This window comes from Podarcis cretensis, assembly GCF_951804945.1.
Source record: "Podarcis cretensis genome assembly, chromosome: 6".
Classification (NCBI taxonomy): domain Eukaryota; kingdom Metazoa; phylum Chordata; class Lepidosauria; order Squamata; family Lacertidae; genus Podarcis; species Podarcis cretensis.
In genome coordinates this window covers 5,833,112-5,853,589 of record NC_137175.1, presented here as the reverse complement: position 1 = coordinate 5,853,589, position 20,478 = coordinate 5,833,112, and the positions used below count along the sequence as shown (strand labels likewise).

At 44.9% G+C, this 20,478-nt stretch overlaps 1 protein-coding gene across 8 annotated transcripts in view; it reads right to left on the bottom strand.

Moving 5' to 3' along the window:
• Positions 1–575: 575 nt before the first annotated feature.
• The window catches only part of RTEL1 (regulator of telomere elongation helicase 1), a 78,972-nt gene continuing 59,069 nt past the window's right edge, over positions 576–20,478 (bottom strand). For 4 of the 8 annotated variants that reach the window (XM_079978895.1, XM_079978894.1, XM_079978896.1 and 1 more), the window contains 10 exons: positions 19,190–19,398; positions 17,471–17,566; positions 16,252–16,462; positions 14,249–14,386; positions 11,426–11,539; positions 9,956–10,201; positions 8,769–8,966; positions 6,727–6,870; positions 5,275–5,378; positions 576–1,581 (listed from right to left, as the gene is read on the bottom strand). In XM_079978895.1, the coding sequence (XP_079835021.1) occupies positions 1,501–1,581; positions 5,275–5,378; positions 6,727–6,870; positions 8,769–8,966; positions 9,956–10,201; positions 11,426–11,539; positions 14,249–14,386; positions 16,252–16,462; positions 17,471–17,566; positions 19,190–19,398 (1,541 nt within the window). In that variant the 3' untranslated portion in view covers positions 576–1,500. The remainder of the gene's footprint in view (positions 1,582–5,274; positions 5,379–6,726; positions 6,871–8,768; positions 8,967–9,955; positions 10,202–11,425; positions 11,540–14,248; positions 14,387–16,251; positions 16,463–17,470; positions 17,567–19,189; positions 19,399–20,478) is intronic. The other 4 variants (XM_079978897.1, XM_079978898.1, XM_079978899.1 and 1 more) reach the window with 4 other exon arrangements.

Below are 20,478 nucleotides of genomic sequence, written 5' to 3'. Positions count from 1 at the left end.
CACCAAGAAGGCCCTCTGCCTGGTTCCCTGTAACTTGGCTTCTCGCAGTGAGGGAACCACCGGAAGGCCCTTGGTGCTGGACCTCAGGGGTGAATGACGGGGGTGGAGACGCTCCTTCAGGTATACTGGACCGAGGCCGTTTAGGGCTTCAAAGGTCAGCACCAACACTTTGAATTGTGCTCGGAAACGTACTGGGAGCCAATGTAGGTCTTTCAAGACCAGTGTTATACGGTCTCGGCGGCCGCCCCCAGTCACCAGTCTAGCTGCCGCATTCTGGATTAGTTCAGTTGCTCCATACACAATTTTTTCTCCTCCGTATGCAATGATCTCCCACAAAACCCTGCATTATTTTCAGTAAGTGAATGCAACCACATTTGTTTAGCTTTACCTCTGAAGCCACTAACCCACATGCTTTATTGCCAAGTGACACACCATAAGCAAAAAACTCTTAATTTTCTTATGTGGAGGGCTGGAGTGGGGAAAAGAGAAACCAGGAGTCTGATTGTAAAAGCGGATATCCATTGTGCAAGTGGGCGGCCATCACTGGATGCTGTCCACAATGTTTGGAATGCTGCTGATATTGAAGCCACACGGCGAATGCGATTTTTATTTATTGACATAGTTTAACACGTACTATTTCCCACTTCTGAAAACTGAGGCAATTTCTCAATTCACAAAAATACTTGCACTTTATAAAAATATAAAAGCACTTAATGTACTTTAAAATTGTTCCATTTATTTTCTATTTTTTGCAACAGAACCAATTGGTTGTTGCAGAAATCCTTCTGAAGCATCAGAAAGCAGAGTAGAGAAGAATCCCTTCTTATCAACAGAAGTTTCCGACACGAGGCACAAGTAGCGAAATTCAGAGGCTTTCTATTTAATTAGGACTTAATTACACTGACTATCAACTATCAAAATTGACAGCTGACTATCAATACGCACAGCCTTCTAATGAGCAGATAATCCACCTCAATTTGAGGTTTTCATTTGGTCAGTTTCTCTGAACTCTTTTGGCAGGCAGCTGGCCAATAGATCACAAGGCATGCCAACACCTCAAAGAGTTTGTTTAGCACCTACAAAGTGATTGCTTTTACAAAGAAGGCATGGAAGTCACAAACTGTCCACAGGGAGACAAGCCATAATTATCTTGCCTCACTGAAGAGACTCTTATAAGAAAAATGATTTTATGCTTTTGTGTAAAAACGTCATTCTAAGAGCCCAACAGCTGCAAAAGTGTTAGAATGTTTGAGAGTATCAGGGGAACTGTAATCCTAAAGATCACTCTGTCCTTTCACCTTCATCGTGAAGGTCATGCTGATTCTCAAAACGTCTGCTGTGTGTTGAAAATCTCTTCTGGTGGAGGAACTTCAGCAAGAGGGTGGCGGCAAGAGGGGGCAACATCAGTTCAGAGAACAAAGAGCAGCTTGCTTAAAACAAATGTACACTTTGCTTCCTTTCCATGGTCCTGGGCTATTTTTGCCTCAATGCATACCTCTCTCACTGGGGATCTGGCCAATAATTCATAGATAAATGTCTCGTCTTGGTATCAACTTTGCATTCCGGGCACTTCTTGGCAACCTGAGGGGTGAGGTGGGGGTGAAGCAGAAAACAGAAAAAAAATGAACACTGCCCAACATGAGCAACTCCACTAAGAACAATCAAGATGTTTGACTTCTGCCATTCTGCCAAGAACTCATACAAAGGGCCAAGAACAACAAGAAGTAAGCTTTCGGTGCTCAATCTGTGGCATCTGACTCACACATGATTAACCCAAATTATATCACTCATTTTGCTTCCAAGATCTGGTAAGGATGTATGACTGGGGAAGGAAGGTTTAATGGGAAGGGGGAGAGATGCTTCAGAGAGCAGTTTGCTCTGAAGCACTTCCCCATCATCCCCGTTACATGCGTCCCCAGAGAAGTTTAACAGGTGAGGAAGGCACTTCAGAGAGCAGTTTTGCAAATGACTCTCTAAAGCACCCGCCTTCTTTAAAGGGGTTTGGCGATAGAGGATAGGTCAGGGGTAAAGGGAGGGGTGTTTGGTCAGGTGGGGGGGGGGAGCAGAGTTGGTGGCAGAACAGGTAGGGGCAGCAGCACCTAGTTTCTTAAATAAAAGCAAAGCACACAAGGGTCAGTCATGTACTTAAAAGCCAAATCTAAAAACTTGCTTCCTTAAAGCCAAGAATTGCAGAATGGCTTCTCCAACTGAAGGTTACCAGAGGGTGAAAAAACTCTTTTAATGAACTTCATAGACCAATAAGCCACAATAGAGAAGCAATGCAAAGCTTGCAGAATGCTTGGCCAACTGAGGGAGATAATCTAACTTTAGTTAACAGTTTGATTTCTAATTATCTTCCGCTCTTCGTTTATCTCATGAACCTTCATATTTTATTTAAGGTTTGGGACAGATAGGGGTTACACACCAGACTTTGGGTGTCTTATGAAGCATTTATTCATCCGACAGGTTATTCAATGATTTATTATTCTAATAAAAATATAAAGTTGACACACGTTTCCCCTTCACTATGTTTTTGGACGAACTCAAAAGGCTGCCACACGTTTGTGACATTTTGATTAGTTCTAATAAAAGGCATTGCCCAACTCTGGATTTTAGAGCTCAGTTCTAAGTTCCTGCTTCGTTTATGCAATCCCAGTCTAGGAAAGGAGGAAGCAAAACCGTTCCAAAGGTGTTAAAGAAGTGAACTCACCGCGGTTCTGGTTAACAGTTGCTGACCTCAGTTTTCACTGGCATTGCCTCCCACACCCCCTGATAATGTCTGAGTCAGGTTCTTTCCCATCAGGGGAAACATTAGCTGATTTTTGCAAACTGGCCATGCTGCTTGACCATGCATGTTATTTTGTTGGCACTTCATGAAAGAAGATGAATGCTTCAAGGACCCAACTCACAGGTCACTTGTCAGGGAGAACTTTCTGAAGGCATAATTCCACATGCTGCTCACTGTATTTGGTAACCTAAATAGGCCTCATTTCACTGTGATGATTAGATGCTTTCTCTTACTGCCCTGTTGGTGCCCAGAAGGGGCAGAGAGCTGGCTTGATACTTCCTGATGACCTACCATGCCTTGGTGAGACAAGAAGAGCTAGGTTTTGGCTGCCAGGGCTGCTTGGTTCAAGACCCAATCATGCCTGGCGCATTACTCCTGTAAGAAAGGGGGTTGGCTTCACACTCTGAGGGGCAGAAAAGTTTTGGGTGAGCTGTGTCACATGGAGGAGTTTGGGGTGAACTTTCAGGGAGTTTGGAAAGAGCTGTGCAGGGATGGGGATTGGCAATGGGGTGGAGGTGGCAGGTAGAAGGGGATGGGGATTGGATGTAAAAGCTGTGTAAGGGGATGAGGGTTTGGGGCGAGATGTAATGGGACACGGGGTGGGAGGTTGGCAGGAGCCCCTACTCAACAAGCTGTTTCAAATAAGCATAAAGGATCACTGCCAACTCTGGTGGTTTTCTTTCTCTGGAACTGTTGCAATTCCATGATTAAATGGGGGGTAACTGTCAGGAGCTCAGCCTACACTCGAGTAGGACCCTGGTAGAGACACATACCTGACTGGCATGTTCTCTCTCTCCTGGTCGTTTGTTCGGGAGCTTCAAAAGCTTTCTTCTGCCTGAACATCACAGCAACCGATGCTAACAGACATCGGCACACTTAGGGATCAGCAGAGTCTACGCAACTTGCGTGACAGACCTCAGCAACTCAGCATGTTGGCTAATCTACTTTATTTACATATAAACACACATGGAACACTGCAACATGGCTCCCTCTCTCTCTAGCATCAGGCAGCAAAGAGAAAGAACAAAGGACAATAGTCCCACTTCACGGAACACAGTAACACAGACATCCTGTCTCTGTCACTTCCCTCTTTGTGGAGTCAAAATATACACCGTCATGTGATAGACAACAATGCCATGACTGCAATCATGGAGCAGGAATTCTAACAGTAACTCCCTGTACTTGCTGCTCCCTCAGTCATCCTATCTTCTCGCATTAATCAGCTTAACCGGAACAGTGATAGCTCAGAGAAGAATTGCATTTGCATATACTTACCATGAAACAGGGAACCTTTTTCAACTGTAATTTCATATAATCATAGAATCATAGAGTTGGAAGAGACCACAAGGGCCATCGAGTCCAACCCCCTGCCAAGCAGGAAACACCATCAGAGCACTCCTGACATATGGTTGTCAAGCCTATGCTTAAAGACCTCCAAAGAAGGAGACTCCACCACACTCCTTGGCAGCAAATTCCACTGTCGAACAGCTCTTACTGTCAGGAAGTTCTGACAGTAAGGAAGTTTAAATTTCACACAATTTAAACTGATCAAGAGATTAAAGCTTGCAACCCATACCATTTCAATGCGTAACCAGATGACTGACTCATGTGCTCCAAAGAACGAACATGGAAAACCACATATTGTCCTTCTCTGCAATGCACACTCCCTGAATCAAGCTGAGTGACCAGGTGCTCTGAAAGCTCTGTGCATGCCTGTTTGTGCCACTGCCTCATGAGAGAGAGGAGGCCTGTGGCTGCAATGGACCACAAGAACAACCCCATTTTTTTCTGGCAGCGGAAAACTGTAACAACTCCACAGTTGAAAACAGATTTTAAAATGTGCAAGTCACACATCTTGGGAGGCAGGGAAAGTAAGTAATGGCCAGTAGTGGTGAGCAGGGCAGGATGCAGCTGCTTACCTGACCTCCTATCACACTGTTACTACGGCTTATGAGGAGGGACAAAGCTGTGATGCTGGTGCTGCAAAGACACTGCCAATCTGGCACTAACCCTGCCAGCTATGACTGGGAAAATAGCTCCATTACAATACGATGGTGCCTCGCAAGACGAAATTAATCCGTTCCGCGAGTCTCTTCGTCTAGCGGTTTTTTCGTCTTGCTAAGAAAGCCCATTGATGGCTTAGCGGATTAGCGCTATTAGCAGCTTAGCGGCTTTTAGCGGCTTATCGGATCAGCTGATAAGCGGCTTATCGGCTTAGAAAAAGGGCGGAGGGAAGGAAAAAAAAACCGCAGGAACTCGCAAGACATTTTCGTCTTGCAAAGCAAGCCCATAGGGAAATTCGTTTTGCGAAGCGCCTCCAAAACGGAAAACGCTTTCGTCTAGCAGGTTTTCCATCTTGCGAGGCATTCGTCTTGCGGGGCACCACTGTATTGTAAAGTAGCTGCTCTACCAGTGAACAGGGAAACCAATCAAACAATGTCGTTTTGAGGAAAGGAGAAAGCAAAACTTCGACAAGCAAAACCGACCTTTAGGAGACTCTCCCAGCACAATTTGCAACAAGTGAAGTCGCACAGCTGGCATTTAAAAGGCACACTATGCTCAGATTCGCATTTTCCACACTGGAACCCTTCTGGAAAAATGAAAAAGAGTATGACTGTTAAGAAATGGATTCCTTTTGGCAGCTGAAGTACTGCCCCCCTACACAGTAATGGCCTTTTTTGCAAAGATAAAATACGTACAACAGAAGCTGTCAGATTTATTGCTGTTTGATATTATAGCTCCCCGAGGACTGCAGAGATGAAGGAAAACACACTCTGACCTCTAGCCTCTTCTGGGAAGAAGCCAGAATGAACACAGATAGGAACTAACTAATAGAATTGTCTTCTTCTCAAATTTTGGCAACAGCAGCTAGTGGCAAGGTTGGAACGCCTTTAGACAACTGAATATATAAAGCTCCTATTTACTTAATGAGGCCATTAACCCATCCAATTTGTTACTGTCTACTCTTGGGACGCAGGTGGCGCTGTGGGTTAAAGCCTCAGCGCCTAGGGCTTGCCGATCGAAAGGTCGGCGGTTCGAATCCCTGCGGCGGGGTGCGCTCCCGCTGCTCGGTCCCAGCGCCTGCCAACCTAGCAGTTCGAAAGCACCTCCGGGTGCAAGTAGATAAATAGGGACCGCTTACCAGCGGGAAGGTAAACGGCGTTTCCGTGTGCGGCTCTGGCTCTGGCTCTGGCTCTGGCTCTGGCCAGAGCAGCGATGTCACGCTGGCCACGTGACCCGGAAGTGTCTCCGGACAGCGCTGGCCCCTGGCCTCTTAAGTGAGATGGGCGCACAACCCCAGAGTCTGTCAAGACTGGCCCGTACGGGCAGGGGTACCTTTACCTTTACCTTTACTCTTGACTCATACATTCTCCAAGGCTTTAGGTAACCAAATATTTCCCACCCTTAAAATCTGAGGTCCTTTAGCTGATGGTGCAGCACACTGAAACTGAGATCTGGTGCATGTAAAGCATATGCCCTGTCATTGAGCTACTGCATTCACACTGTATTTCTGATGCAGTTGAGGTATCCTTTCTTTTGAAGGAAGAAGGGCTTCTACCTGATCCAATATTTAAGGTAAAGGTAAAGGTAAAGGTCCAGTCGTGGCTGACTCTGGGGTTGCGGCGCTCATCTCGCTTTATCGGCCGAAGGAGCCAGTGTACAGCTTCCGGGTCATGTGGCCAGCATGACTAAGCCGCTTCTGGCGAACCAGAGCAGCGCACGGAAACGCCGTTTACCTTCCCGCTGAAGCGGTACCTATTTATCTACTTGCACTTTGATGTGCTTTTGAACTGCTAGGTTGGCAGGAGCAGGGACCGAGCAACGGGAGCTCACCCCGTCGCGGGGATTCGAACCGCCAACCTTCTGATCGGCAAGTCCTAGGCTCTGTGGTTTAACCCACAGCGCCACCCGCGTCCCTTGAACCAATATTTACATACCCCTTAATGGTGAGATGGGCACACTGTCAGAATCCATGGGTGTGCGGACACTGCTTGGACCTCCCTTGGAGTTCTGTGATTCCAAGTTACTTATAGGGGTGGCATTACTTAGGATCTTCTCTAGCATCTCGCTCTTGGAGGAATCTGCAGAGGAGATGATACAGTTACATCTCAAAAAGCACACACAACTATGTATGAGCAGTTTTTTCTTCCATTTATTTATTGCTTATTTATACCACGCATCCTCCAGGATTAGGACACATGGTACTGGCTCCACAATTTAAATAACTACAGGGCTGATGGCCAACATTCCTTTCCTGGACACTCAAGAGAGGGATGGCCAATCGACTCTAGTTTAATTCAGATGAAAAATTTATATAGGTCCAGTTTAACTGGGCTTCAGTTTTGGATTTGGGATGGAAACTATCTTGGCTGTCCAATGGGATAACCACTGCTGGGAGACACACAGGAGGACACAAATGCTAATACGAAGAGCAGGAACATGTTTCTCCTTGAAGACAAAAGCCAACACAACTAAACCCAGGGCACAATTCAAAGAACAAGCTAAAACCAGTGTTATTAGCAACTACAGTGGTACCATGGTTTGCAAACTTAATCCGTTCCAGAAGTCCGTTCTTAAACCAAAGCGTTCTTAAACCAAGGCGTGCTTTCCCATAGCAGCGGGGGACTCAATTTACAAATGGAACACGCTCAACAGGAAGTGGAACATGTTCTTATTCCAAGGCAAAGTTCACAAACCAAAACACCTACTTTCGGGTTTGCAGCGTTCTTAATCCATGCTGTTCATAAACTAAGCTGTTCTTAAACCAAGGTACCACTGTATAAGCAAAATGATATAATTTACACTGATACTACCTGAAGAAGTTGGATAGAATGCCCACCATATGCTTCCAAGAAAAGGAAAAGGTTCCACCACAGAACCTGTTTCGTACCATGAGACAGGACTGATCTGGGGCCGTGAACTGCCTTTAGGTAGCTGTTGTAGCTGTTATCATATTGTAGTGTGAAAGAAGAGAGCAATAGGACTGGTCTGGGAAGATGAAAACATCTTTACGGAGGAGTCAAACTTACAAACTGCTCTGCCTCCTTCTGGTAGGTGGGGCAACACCAAAGCATCTGTATTCTCTGGATGAGTAATCAGGAAACTACCGGTATTTGGGGGGGGGGGGGAGAGACAGTAGATAAGAACACTTCGGCCTAGATGTGTCATTGAAAGTAAGTTATCCATTATGGCAGTAATGCCCTGCACCATTAGTCAACAAAAATATGTAACACATCAGGAGCAGTGTGAACTGCCAGCTTCAGACACTTTCAGCCTTCGTCAGCCTGCTCTGGCCGTTTTACAATAATATACTCACAACCCAAAAATCTGGGTGAGATTTGTGGCTACAGCTAATCCTTAATTCATTCTTCCTTAGTTGTCTGAGTAAACACAAAAGAGGTACTGACGAGCAATATTTAATTTTATCTAAAGAAAAAAATAAAAAAATCCTTCCAGTAGCACCTTAGAGACCAACTAAGTTTGTTATTGGCATGAGCTTTCGTGTGCATGCTCACTTCTTCAGATACACACCTGAACAAGTTTATCTGAAGAAGTGTGCATGAACCCGAAAGCTCATACCAATAACAAACTTAGTTGGTCTCTAAAGTGCTACTGGAAGGAATTGTTTTGTTTGTTTGTTTGTTTAGACTACGGCAGACCAACACGGCTACCTACCTGTAACTTAATTTTATCTGGTGAGCAAACAAAGAGGCCACATTTGCTGCCTCATTTTTCCTGGTTGTGCCAGGGTTGGGGGTGCCGCATTTTTCCTATTAAGCAGCAAATTTCACTGCAAAAAAAAAAAAATCCAGGCTGCTGTATCTTATCCTTAAACTTGTGATAATCTTCCTCTGATTCATTGAACAGGAGAAGCCTACAGCTTCTTTTTATTTCCCTTATCGGTGGATGGAAAGAAGAAAACCTGGAGCAGACTTCTTTGGGGAGGAGGGGAAACTGTACTGAAATAAGCAACTCAAACCTGGGATTGGGCTGGCAGCTTTATCCTGAATTTTACTCTCTTCCACCGTGCAGTTTGAGTCCCTCAAGCCAAGAGAGCCCTCCTCCTGTGCTGGTAACAGAGCCTCCTCACTCTCCTCAGGGCAACTCATTCCAGTCAGCTCTTTACACATCTGTCTGAACTGTTTTTTGTGATGGGGGCGCACAAACATGGAGAACCCTGTGAACATAAACAAATAATGACATGCACACACAGTTGGAGCCAGCTTGTTATAAACCAGAGAATTCCAGGGGAATGGGGAAAACACTTCAAAATGATCAAGACCAAGAACAACAAAAAAACCCCTCTTGGCTGGTCACTAAATCCAGCCTGTTCTGGTTTCTAGCTACTGCGGCGGAATCATTTTACTAGTCAGAAAGACTCTTTGAATGTCATATTCACACAAAGAGCAACAAAAATGATTGCATTCTTGTCTGCCCTCTGAAAAACACATGCTGGGGAAATCCTCTTGGGAACCAGTAAGGAATATTGCATGATTGTCTTAGACCTACAGAGGTCAACTATGACAAGTCTGGAGCCTTGCAGTTTTCTGGTTAAATATGTCTAGTGTCAAGGATGACTATACAAGATCCAGAGCTGGCCTGTTGAGTCAACTTGTCTGAGTGTAAAGGTGCTTCTAAAGTAATCTAGTGAGATGAAAAGACAGAGTGCCTCTTCCGCACGGCACTTAATCTTTTACCTCCGTGGAGGCTGATGAGCTTATTAGCGGAACTGTTGTCTATCCAAATCCATACCTGCATTTGTAAGAACTCGATTATTTAGTGTGGCAGCACCCACACTTTGGAACCCCCTGCCTGCCGATATCAAAGTAGGCGCCTTTGCTGTATATGAACTATTGCCCTTAACCTATGTATTTTCCAGCATGCTTCTGGTTGGAAAGGTGAATTTCAAAGCCTAGATGTGTTTCAATCCGCAAACCTTTTCAAATGAAATAAATTCGGATCAAAATGCAAATTTCTCCCCCACCCATATCTGATACTGATGTGCCATAAAGAAGTTCAGCCACGGCTGTTGCGCAGCTTGTCAGCGATGGCAACTGAACTCACTGCCCCACCACACTGAGGAACGGGCTTAGTAACATGTGGGTGGAAAGAGCAGAGTTATGCGGACAGCAAGACACTCTGAAAAACAATCAGGCAGATACTTGCTTTGTAGCAGATGGAAATGTTCTGGCTTCTCTGTGGTGAGGGCTGCAACCACAGACACCATGGCATCGTAGTCATCAGTCTTCTTGTATGCTGACAGGGCTGAAAAGAAACTGCTGAAGCTGCTTTGGTCCAGAGCCACCTTGAGGTCACTCAGGTAGGCTGATCGGATTATTTGGTTACGGCTCTCCTTTAGGGAGCTGGGCATTTTTTTGGAGGGCTCAGCAGTCACACAGGCACTGTATCCTCCTGTTAAAAAGCACAAGGCAAGTCACATAAGGACAGGAGGGCAGTCTGAAACAGACGAAGCCAAGTTAAAAATGTTCCTTGTTAGGGTTTTTGGGGTTTTCCCCCTTTTTGGAGGAGGTGGGATCCTGCTTTGCTAGCACAGCAATTTATTTGCATGCTGCCCAACATCTCTTAATACACACTGATGTAAGCCATAGGAAAAGTTTCCTCCTTAGTGATGGATGTGCAATGCTGAAAAATGATAACAAAAAAGAAATTTAACATGTACAGGGTACGCAAATCATGTGTGAGTCAAAACTAACTCAATGAGTCAAAAGTGACTCACAGATTTATTTAATCTTAACCCTGATATTGGGGTTAGTGAGCCTCTGGTTCTCCAGAAGTTGTGGGAATCAAATTATCATCCAACCTGCCAACATGGCCAGTGGTCAGGGATGCTGGGAGTTGCTGAACTACAATATCTGGAGGACCACAAGTTCCCCATCCCAGATTTATTTGATGCCTTTCACAACAAACCCCAAACATCTCATGATTGCATTAGAAGCCATTAAAATACAACTAAATAAAAAAAAATCATTACAATTATAAAATTAAAAACATAGGGTTGTTCGATGGGGGGCGGGGAGTTTGTGTGCAATCTCGTGATCTTAATATCAGCCCAATGAACGTGTGAAGGTTTGACTCAAGGGACCACTTTTCTTTCTTTACTTTCATTGACATACAGGAACTAAAACCAAGTTTTATTGCTCCTGCCATTAACATACTGCCATCGGAGCCAGAGGCGGAGGGAAGGCTCCAGAGGGATGCCGGAGAGGGTCCCAGTAGGGAGAGAGGCAGCCCATCTGGTGGGGAAGGAAATCAGCGTAGCACCAGTGGAGAAGGGGGGCAGATGGGGGAATCGGAGAGAAGGCTCCTGGACTCCTCACCGGAGACCAGCGGGGAGAGCACGGGTCCTCCGCTGCCCACACCCTCCCTGCGCAGAAGACTTCCGCGCAGGGAGAGTAGGAGGCGACTGGGCGTCAAAGAACTTCTTTGCTGGAAGAAGTTCAAGAAACGCCCACTGACGGATTCTGCCAGCGATTGAGACAGCCACGGATGGGTGGCTGTCTGGACAGAAAGGGTTCACCCAGGTGACTCAGTCAGGTGTGGCGACGACTTACGCACGAGCAACCCCCTAGAACCATTACACATACTTTATGTATTTCTTCTTTACAGGAAGCATACCTGCACCGTCCGACCCAAAAGTTAGGTGGGAACCTCCTTTATTCAAATGCTGCTCAGTGTTCAGCTGCCCAGTTGAACCATCCGAAAAGGTGGTTTTCTCATCACATTTCTTCTCTAATATCAAAGAGAACGAGATACAAAAATTGCTTGAATGAAGGTGGGAAGTCTTGAGAGTACTTTAAGAACAAAGGAAAGAAAGTCCAACGAAATCATTGCAATGTATCCTTATTCTTATTCCTAAAATGACAGGAAAATCCCTTTCCCAAACAAGAGGAAGAATGAACAGAATAACAACTTCTTCCTAAGGGAGGCCAATTCTGACCATCATTATTTAAAATATACCACATATTTCTATGCCATATATACTGTATCTCATTAAAACAATACCAAAGTGGTGTACAATAAGAAGTACAATTGGTGCCTATCTGAAGGGTAGTTTTCCAGTGGCATGGCAAGGCTATCGGAATGGGTTGAGGGAACTGTGTATGTTTGGCCTGGAAAAGAGGAGACTCGATAGCCATCTTCGATTGTTCTTGCTTGCTCCCGAGGGTACGACCTGAACCCATGGCTTCAAGTTACAAGAAAGATTTCAATGAAACATCAGGAAGAACTTTCTGATGGTAAGAGCTGTTCAGCAGTGGAATAGATTCCCTTGGAAGGTGGTGGACTCTCCTTCACTGGATGATTTTAGGTGAAATTGGATGGTCATCTGTCATAGATGCTTTAGTTGAGATTCCTGCATTGCAGGGGGCTGGACTAGATGACCTTTGAGGTACTTTTCAGAACCACAAGGCTGCTGAGGTAGCAGTGCTCCAAAATGGCACTTGGTCATGGTTGCAGTAAGCCTCCTCAATTAGGTCTGAGCAAGACATACTTATTTAGAGAACAAAAAACAGAAGTAGTATGCTGAAATCGTCTGGCAGAGCCAATATAATATCAGTATAATATTGAGTATGCAACAGATTTTTTGTGGGAGTATTTCCTATCAGTGCAAAGGAGAGGTCTTGAGGTCTATGAAAGACTGAATTCACCACAGAAAAGCTAAATTAGGGAGTGAAACACAAGAGCATCTTAGTCACTGACATATCATATATTAGTCACTGATTTATGGTATTTTGGACACATCCAAAATACCGTAAATCATGAAGCTGGAAGAGACCCTGAGGATCATGTAATCCAAGCCCCTGCAATGCAGGAATGTGCAGCTGTCCCTGAAGGGGATCGAACCTGCAACCTTGGTGTTATCAGCACCAGGCTCTAGTCTAACCAAGTGTGCTATCCACCCAGCAGAGGATAGTTCTGGGCGGAGAATGATATTCTAGGATGGAAATTCAATGGAAATTTGGTCTAATGAGCCAAATGGAGCTTTAGTAAGAGACTGGAAAGTTCAGTTCAGGGTCCAGGTAGGAAACCAGTGGGACCATGGGTTTATATAACATTTTAATTACTTTTAGGGAAACATTCGAAGTCAAATTGACACGGGGTGATTTTCTTCCTCTTGCAAGCTGGAGCAACTCCCTTAAAAGGCCAGGTTACAACATCTGGGGATTTTTAGTTTTGAAAAAAAGGCGAGCAAAGGAGGATATAATCAAGCTTTTTAAAGTTATGCATGGCGCAGAGAAAGTGGAGAGTGACGATTTCCGTGTTTGCTGCTCTAGAAACCTGTCCTTTGTTAATGAAGAAACTCTCACAGAGTTAAGAAACCCATGATGCAATGCAAGGTCCTACCAGGTTAGAAATAACTGAATACAGCCCCTAAATTGGAATATGTAGGGTGCACCCCAGGGTTATTACTAAGAAGGCTTTTATCCTTGGCTAGGACTTATAGGAAGGAGTTAAACTACTGGCTACGCTGGCTAGGAGTTGGAAATCCAACAAGATCTGGAGGATCACAGGTTACCTGTCCCTGATTGACAGCTTCCACAAAATGGTTAGGACTCAAGGAGGGTGGTGCTGCCAGGTTGTTCCTACGTCATATCCACTAACCACGCAGGCATAAGCTTCTTCTAGCAACGGCACGGGCACTGAGGGTCTTTAGCACTTCTTCCAAAGAAGCTGCCATAGCTTTTTGGCAGTTTGATATGTTTCCCTCAATGACAGTGAAAGGAAGATATTTAGCTCTCCCAGAATCAGAGCTTCTCTGCGACAGAAACCTGATACTTTGGAGCATATTTTCTTTTCTTGTGATTTTGGCATTTATGCCAGAAGACAATTATTAGAGGCCTTACAAGTCAATAGGCTGAATTCTATGATACCAACGATTCAGGACCTGCTTTTGGACAGGAATGATCAAATTACTTTAATAGTGGCTGAATTTTTGAGTGCTGTCCATGTAAAAAGACTGGGCCATTATAAAGAGATTTAGTGGTTCTTAATTGATCAGTGATGTGGTAGTGTTGTATTGTATTATTTATGCAAACTGATTTCCTCTGGAGTTAAAGATCTGACTGGGACAAACCTTGTTATGCTGAGCTCGTATTTTGCACAATTTGCATATAGTGTCTGTTTGATAATGTGTGGTTTGCTATGCCTAATAAAGGGTTTTTGAATTTGAATTAGCTTGTTGGCAGGGCACATGCTTTGCTTGCAAAAGGTCCCGGGTTCAATTCCTGAAACCCCGGAGAGCTGCTGGCAGTCAGTGCAGGGAACACTGAGCTAGGGATCTTTAAGGACTTAATGATCAGGTGGGCAGCAACTCGGGATGACAGAGCAATGATGCACGCATTCTAAAGCCAAGAATCCCTCCCTGATCCTGACTGAGAACATACAGAGGCAGGAACTCTCAGAGGGCTGCCAGCTCCTCAGAAGTAAGGCTGTTCTCACCTGGGTCCTTGGACAGCCGCAGCCTCTCCTCTAGCTTCAGGCTGTGCTCAGGTTTGTAGCCACAGCCGACCCCCGTCAGGGAACAGCAAGCTTCGTCAAACTGCTTTTTGTGCTGAGGCCGCACAAACTGGTAAAATTCTTGCATAGAAAAGAAGGAAGGGTAAGTTCATAGAATCAAACACTGAAAAGATGCTTTATTCAGGAAGGCATCAATATTGTCAGGGGTTCAGGAGCAGAGGCACAGGGAGGAGAGGAGATGGAGAGCGAAGGGGAAGAATCCGAGGGGAGCATAGGAGAAGAGGACAGTGAACCGAGGGATTCCATGAGCCTCTCCAGCGAATCGGAAGATTCACAGAAGGGGGCGCCAGTGGCCGGGGTAGGGGGTTCCCAAGGGGAACGTCCCAGGAGCAAGGGGGCAGCAGGGACTCCCAGAGCAGTAGTTGGAAATCAGGACCAGCTTCCCCACCAGAGCAGAGTGGGGGGGAAGAGTCCCAAGGATCGGGGCCAGTGCATTCCCCACCAAGGAGAGAAGATAAGGCAGGGCTGACCACACCTCCATCGGAGAGTCAGACAACGGAGGGGAGGTCAGATCTGGCCAGTGTCCCGGAAGAGGGAAGCAGTGACAGAAGTAGTGTAACGGTCAGGAGGAAGGTCACTGGGTTGGCGCGAGAGGCAAGTTCAAATGTATAGGAGCGCGGGACAGCAGAGAATGAGGATTGGGAACCGGGTCCTAAAGCCCGCCGGAGGGAGGGGGAGGAGCTAAGCGACTCAGCGTCGGAAGAGTCCAGAAAGGGCAATGCCCCAGCGGGCAGGAGGACCCAGAGGAGGAGAGAGCAGCGTAAAAGGTGGAGCCGGGCTAGGATCTTAAACTGGTGTCATAGGGGAGGAGACTCAGACGGTACTTCGCCGGTCTAGGCTTTAAGACGTAGAGCTGCGCGCTACGGCTTTGAAATGGAAACTGAACCTCAATAAAGACTTTTGTACATAACTACAGCCTAGCGTTGGTCCTCTGTGAGCTGGGACCTAGGGGCAGCTCTGACAAATATGTTCCTAGAAATTTGTCACCCCCCACCTGCCTGTTCCAAAGTATTTTCAGGGAACAACAGTAGCACACTGACAAAAGGCGGCTTGCCACCTTGAGATTAACGTTCCATAGCTCATGTTACAGTCTATTCAAGTTCTGACAAGTGATGGGAAACTGCCGCTAATACCAAATTTCTTTCAAAACCATCTTCAAAAGGAAAGCCCTGCTGGATTAGAGCCAAGGGTCACTCTGTCTTGTCCTGCATTTCATTTCCAGCTGTGGCCAGACAGATGCTTCTGGGAAGCCCATAAAGGCAACAGCTCCCTCATTGTTCCTCCTCTCCCTGCTTTGGTATCTGGAGGCATGCTGCATCTAAGCTTCCATCTAGTTATCACAACTATTAGCTTTTGAAAGACCACCCTCCTCCAACCATGAATTTGTCCAATCGCCTTTTAAAAGCATCTAAGCCAGTGGCCACCATCACATCTTCTAATAGCACATGGACAAAGGGGTTAGGCCACTGGCCTGATTATTTTATTTGTATTGATATTATTCCAAGGTGTCTATCCCGCGTTGTCCCAATACCTCCATTTCCCCGCTTCTGATGTCTCCTTGTGTTTGCTTTAGATCACAAAACTTATTGGGACTATTTCCCCCTCCCCTATATAACCAAGCAGAAAGAATGTGCATCTGCATCCTAAAAGAGTCAGGGTTAAGCGAGGAAACTGCTTGTTTTTCCAGTATCACAGATACACAATCGCAAATCCAAATGGATTTCTTCAGCGAGACGATAAAAACAGCCAACATTACCTGTTTGCACAGCAGAAGGAATAACAATAAAAGGATAATTAAAAAGTGCAACCAGCACACGGGTGAGTGTCTCCTGCATTGCGCTTTGCAGAAGACCTTTCATTAACCATAATAATTTGTGCATGAAAACCAGCAGGTGCCCACAAGAGATGTCCAGAGCCCACAATACCTCGCAATAGGACATGTTTTTTCTGGTCTTCCACGAAAAGTGAGCTCATCTGGCACAACATAGTACTGAAGTCATTTGTGGTTTTGTACTGCTGCAGAGCCCTTGAGAACGTGTTAAAATTCAGCTGGCTCAAAGACTGCTTCACCGTTGCAATGAAAGCTGCAGCCCTGGCAGTTTTAGTCTCTGAGAGGTTTTGGGCTTTGCCAGCCTGCTGAAAAAAAAAGAGAGAGAGATTTAAGTAAGCACGATCCACAAGCAAGCTCTTTTTTGCACACACTTCTCCAGACCCAATTTCTTCCTTGTAACAAATGATTAGGGAAGAAGAGTTCTCCCTTCTCCAAAGCAGCCAAGGGGAGATGGAATTGTTTTATTTTATTTAACAAAGTGTATATACCACTTAATTGATAGAAAACCTCTAAGCAGTTTTCTTCTTTGTTCTACAAAGGGAAATCTAAAATAGTAATTAAAAATACCTGCAGTTTAAAAACACCAGCAAATTCATTAAAAATATCAACAAAAGGAGGATTAAAAAACAAGGTCATGTATAGTTTTTAAATTACAAACAAGAGCGACAATTTAAAAACAATGGTACATTGCATGTTATAATTAAATGCCTGGGAAGGTTTGTGGAAACAAAAGGTTTTAGGAGATGAGCTTCAGGAAATAAACCAGGGTTGAGAAACTACAAGCCTGGGTACCAAATGTGGCCCAAGACCCTCCGTGGGTCCCACTGGTCCCACATGCCATGCCCTCCTTGAGTGCCTTCGCCCACCTGCCTGCCTGGAATGACTCGTTTGCCTGGAAGGAGGATGGAGAGGGGTGTGTGTGTGTGTGTGTGTGGAAACCTCTGACTTCTGCATGGCTGGAATGGAACCTACCATGCAAAGGTAACAGCTCCATGCACGACTGTGCCTGGTTTAGCACTTGGCCCCACCTAACACTGGCATGAGGCCCCTGAAAGGCTGCCGAAGAATGTGGCTTTTGGGATGGAAATAGTTTCCCACTACTAACCGAAACCTTTATGCCAAAGGTTTCCCCAAGTGACTCATCTACATTTTGGCTTTTAGAGATCACCATTTTCAAGAGGCCACCTGTGCTTTTTGAACAATGAAGCATTTGAGGACTGAGCAATAACACCTGCATTTGGCTTCAAGGGGGTCTCTCATCTTTCTCCTATTATCAGATTTCTCGTAAAGCTCGCTGACTTCTTGAAACATACCGGATTGCTGACTATCTTGATTTTCTTCCTGCCTCCTTTCTGCTCATCCATGAGCTTCTTCTCGTATCGAAGGGAAAGAGTTGACAAACGTTTTGCCTGTAAATGTTAACAGGGTTAATGCAATCTCCTCCCTCTCTTTCAGAAGAATTCCGCATTGAAGGTTGGCTTGCCCTCCCAGCTATGCTCAAGAACACAAAAGCAATCTTTGCTTTGACTGCGTATGTCGTGCATGAAAGGATGTTCATTTTTCTGGGAAGACACTCACTTAATGGAGAGAGAACAAAGGGAAATCATTGTCCTGGAGATGTAGCAGAAAAGCAAGCCAACGTTTAGAAATGTGGAGTTTCCCTGACTGGAAAGTAATGCTAGCACTTCAAAGCTATGGTCAATCTCTTCTGCATCTCCTAGTAACCTCACATTCAAGGTGGGTCAGGGGGTGGGTGGGTGGGAGTTCAACAGAGACAGAAATAAAAAATAGGCTGCTAACATTTGAAAAAAATCAGGTCAACTCAGAGCCAATACTATCAAGTAGTGTGATTTAATAATAAGACCAAATATGAATTAGAATACAGTGGTGCCTCGCAAGACGAAATTAATCCGTTCCGTGAGGCTCTTCGTATAGCGGTTTTTTCGTCTTGCGTAGCAAGCCCATTGACAGCTTAGTGGATTAGCGCTATTAGCGGTTTAGCGGCTTTTAGCGATCAGCTCTTAAGCGGCTTATCAGCGGAACAGCTGATAAGCGGCTTAGCGGCTTAGGAAAAGGGGGGGAAAGGGGGGGAACCCGCAGGAAGTCGCAAGACATTTTCGTCTTGCGAAGCAAGCCCATAGGAAATTCGTTTTGCGAAGCGCCTCCAAAACGGAAAACCCTTTCGTCTAGCGGGTTTTCCGTCTTGCGAGGCGTTCATCTTGCGGGGCACCACTGTAAAACGTAACTGAAAAACAACAGCAACAACAAACAAACAAACAAACAAACAAACAAACAGTTAATTAAAATACAGCTTAAAATGCAGCCTCATTTTACTAGTAGCCCATAAATCAAGACCATTAAAGGGACGAAACATCAGATATTCACTCGAGCCAGTGTTTTGGGTTTTTTTTTTACACCCTGCTCACCCCACTAATTGAGTGGGAAAACACCCTTTTAGAGAAAACACATGGATATGCTTAAGTTCTCCCCAGTGGGTCAAATCACACAGGCAATTTCTATCTGGAAAACAGCGAACGGGGAAAGGATTAACCCCTGCCCTTCCTCCAGCACTATGCTGTGAATTATCTCCCCGTCTGCTTTTTTTACCTTTACAAATTAAAGGGACAGGAGAGCCAATAAACGGACCTCAAGGGCCTTGTCTAGAAGAGCTGGCTTTGACCTGAGAATCTGAGAAAACTGAATAGACACACCTCATTCCAACAATATAGTGCTGTTATATGACTCTGTCTATGACAGTAAAACAAAACAGATACTGTTTGTCAAGAGATAATAAACAAGAAATATGCAGGCTCTGAAGAAAACTGAGAAGCCCTGGCTCATGGGAATCTTAGGCACACACCTGCACACCCAGGTGTACTCGTAGTGTTCACTGTAGCATGTAAAAAGTGGTGCTTGAGTGACACTTCTGTAGCCCGAGATCTCTGCCTAACAGAAGCACACTAGTCTATTACTTGTTTGGGGAGAGGGTGGGGAGAAATCAGGGACTAGAAATTCAAACTGTGCTCTCATACCTGTTCCTCTCCTGGCAAGCTGTCTTCCTCACCTGCCTCTCCACAGTTCTTTTCATTGCACTCCAGTGCAGCCAAGAGGCTACCAGGTTGTCTTTGTGAGGTGGACGGCCTTTGGTCATACTCTACACACAGGTTGGCCATTCCATTATCTGAGACAAGATACACAGCCTGTAAGTAACTAGATTCTGAATGTCCCAACTCATTTTTCTCTGCTCAGGGTTAGATCAGTTTGAGACAGGAGGAGAAGTAAAAAGAAGAGTATATCCAGTTTAGATGTTCAGAATAAAATGAGAAGAATCCTAAAATTTATACCAATTTCTGTCTCTGGAAGGTAAGCATCCTCCACTTTAAAAGCATGACCAGCAAGAAGTCTATCTTCAAATTCAGCTGCGGCCAAAATGTTCTGAGCATGTGAGCAACAAGCAAACAATAAAAAGATCTTACAAAAAATTCTAATACAGCTGCAGACTAGGAAGTATCCCCACTTTAAAAACTTGTTGAAAGAGGAAGGTTTTCAGTAGACACTGAAAACAACAGAGAGGGTGCCTAATATTCATCCAACAACCTTTTAGAATGTGGATTTTTTTGGAGGGGGAGTTATTGGGTTACTGCTTTTGGTTTGATTTTATAAGTTGTGGTCTTCTTGTGAACCTCCCTGAGACCTTCGGGTATAGGGCGGTGTATAAGTTGAAATAATAATAGGGAAGGAATTCCAAAGTGCAGATGCCATAACACTAATGAGCAGATTCCCAAATTGTGCAGAAGGGATTTCCTGATAAGGAAACCTGATAAGATGGTAATTCAGGAAGTCCTCACTTTCAGAGTGCAGTGATCAACTGGGCAGATAAGGGGTATTTAAAAGTGTTTATCATCATTATTTTTAATGTGCATTTATTTGTGCACCACCCTGGGATCCTTCAGGATGAAGGGCAGTCTGAAAGTTCAACAAACAATAAAGCAGAAGTTTGAAGGACTTGGCAGCAAGATTCAGTCCACTAAAGTGTCAGAAAGATGCCCTCTCCATCCATGGATAAGGAAATGAAACAAAAATCTGGGACTAAAAGCAAAGCATGTATATATTAAGTTTTAGGGAAAGTTTTGTTATTATGGTAAAGATTATGTTCCTGCAGAAGTTTTCAAAAGAGACAGCTGAATAATATATGACTGCATAGAGGACTTTTGAGCATTGTTAAATATGGTAAATCTAGAGGCTCTCCCCATTCAAATCATTCTGGTGCATTTGGTATATTTGACTAAATGCTGATGCTGGTCTTAAATACATGGAAACC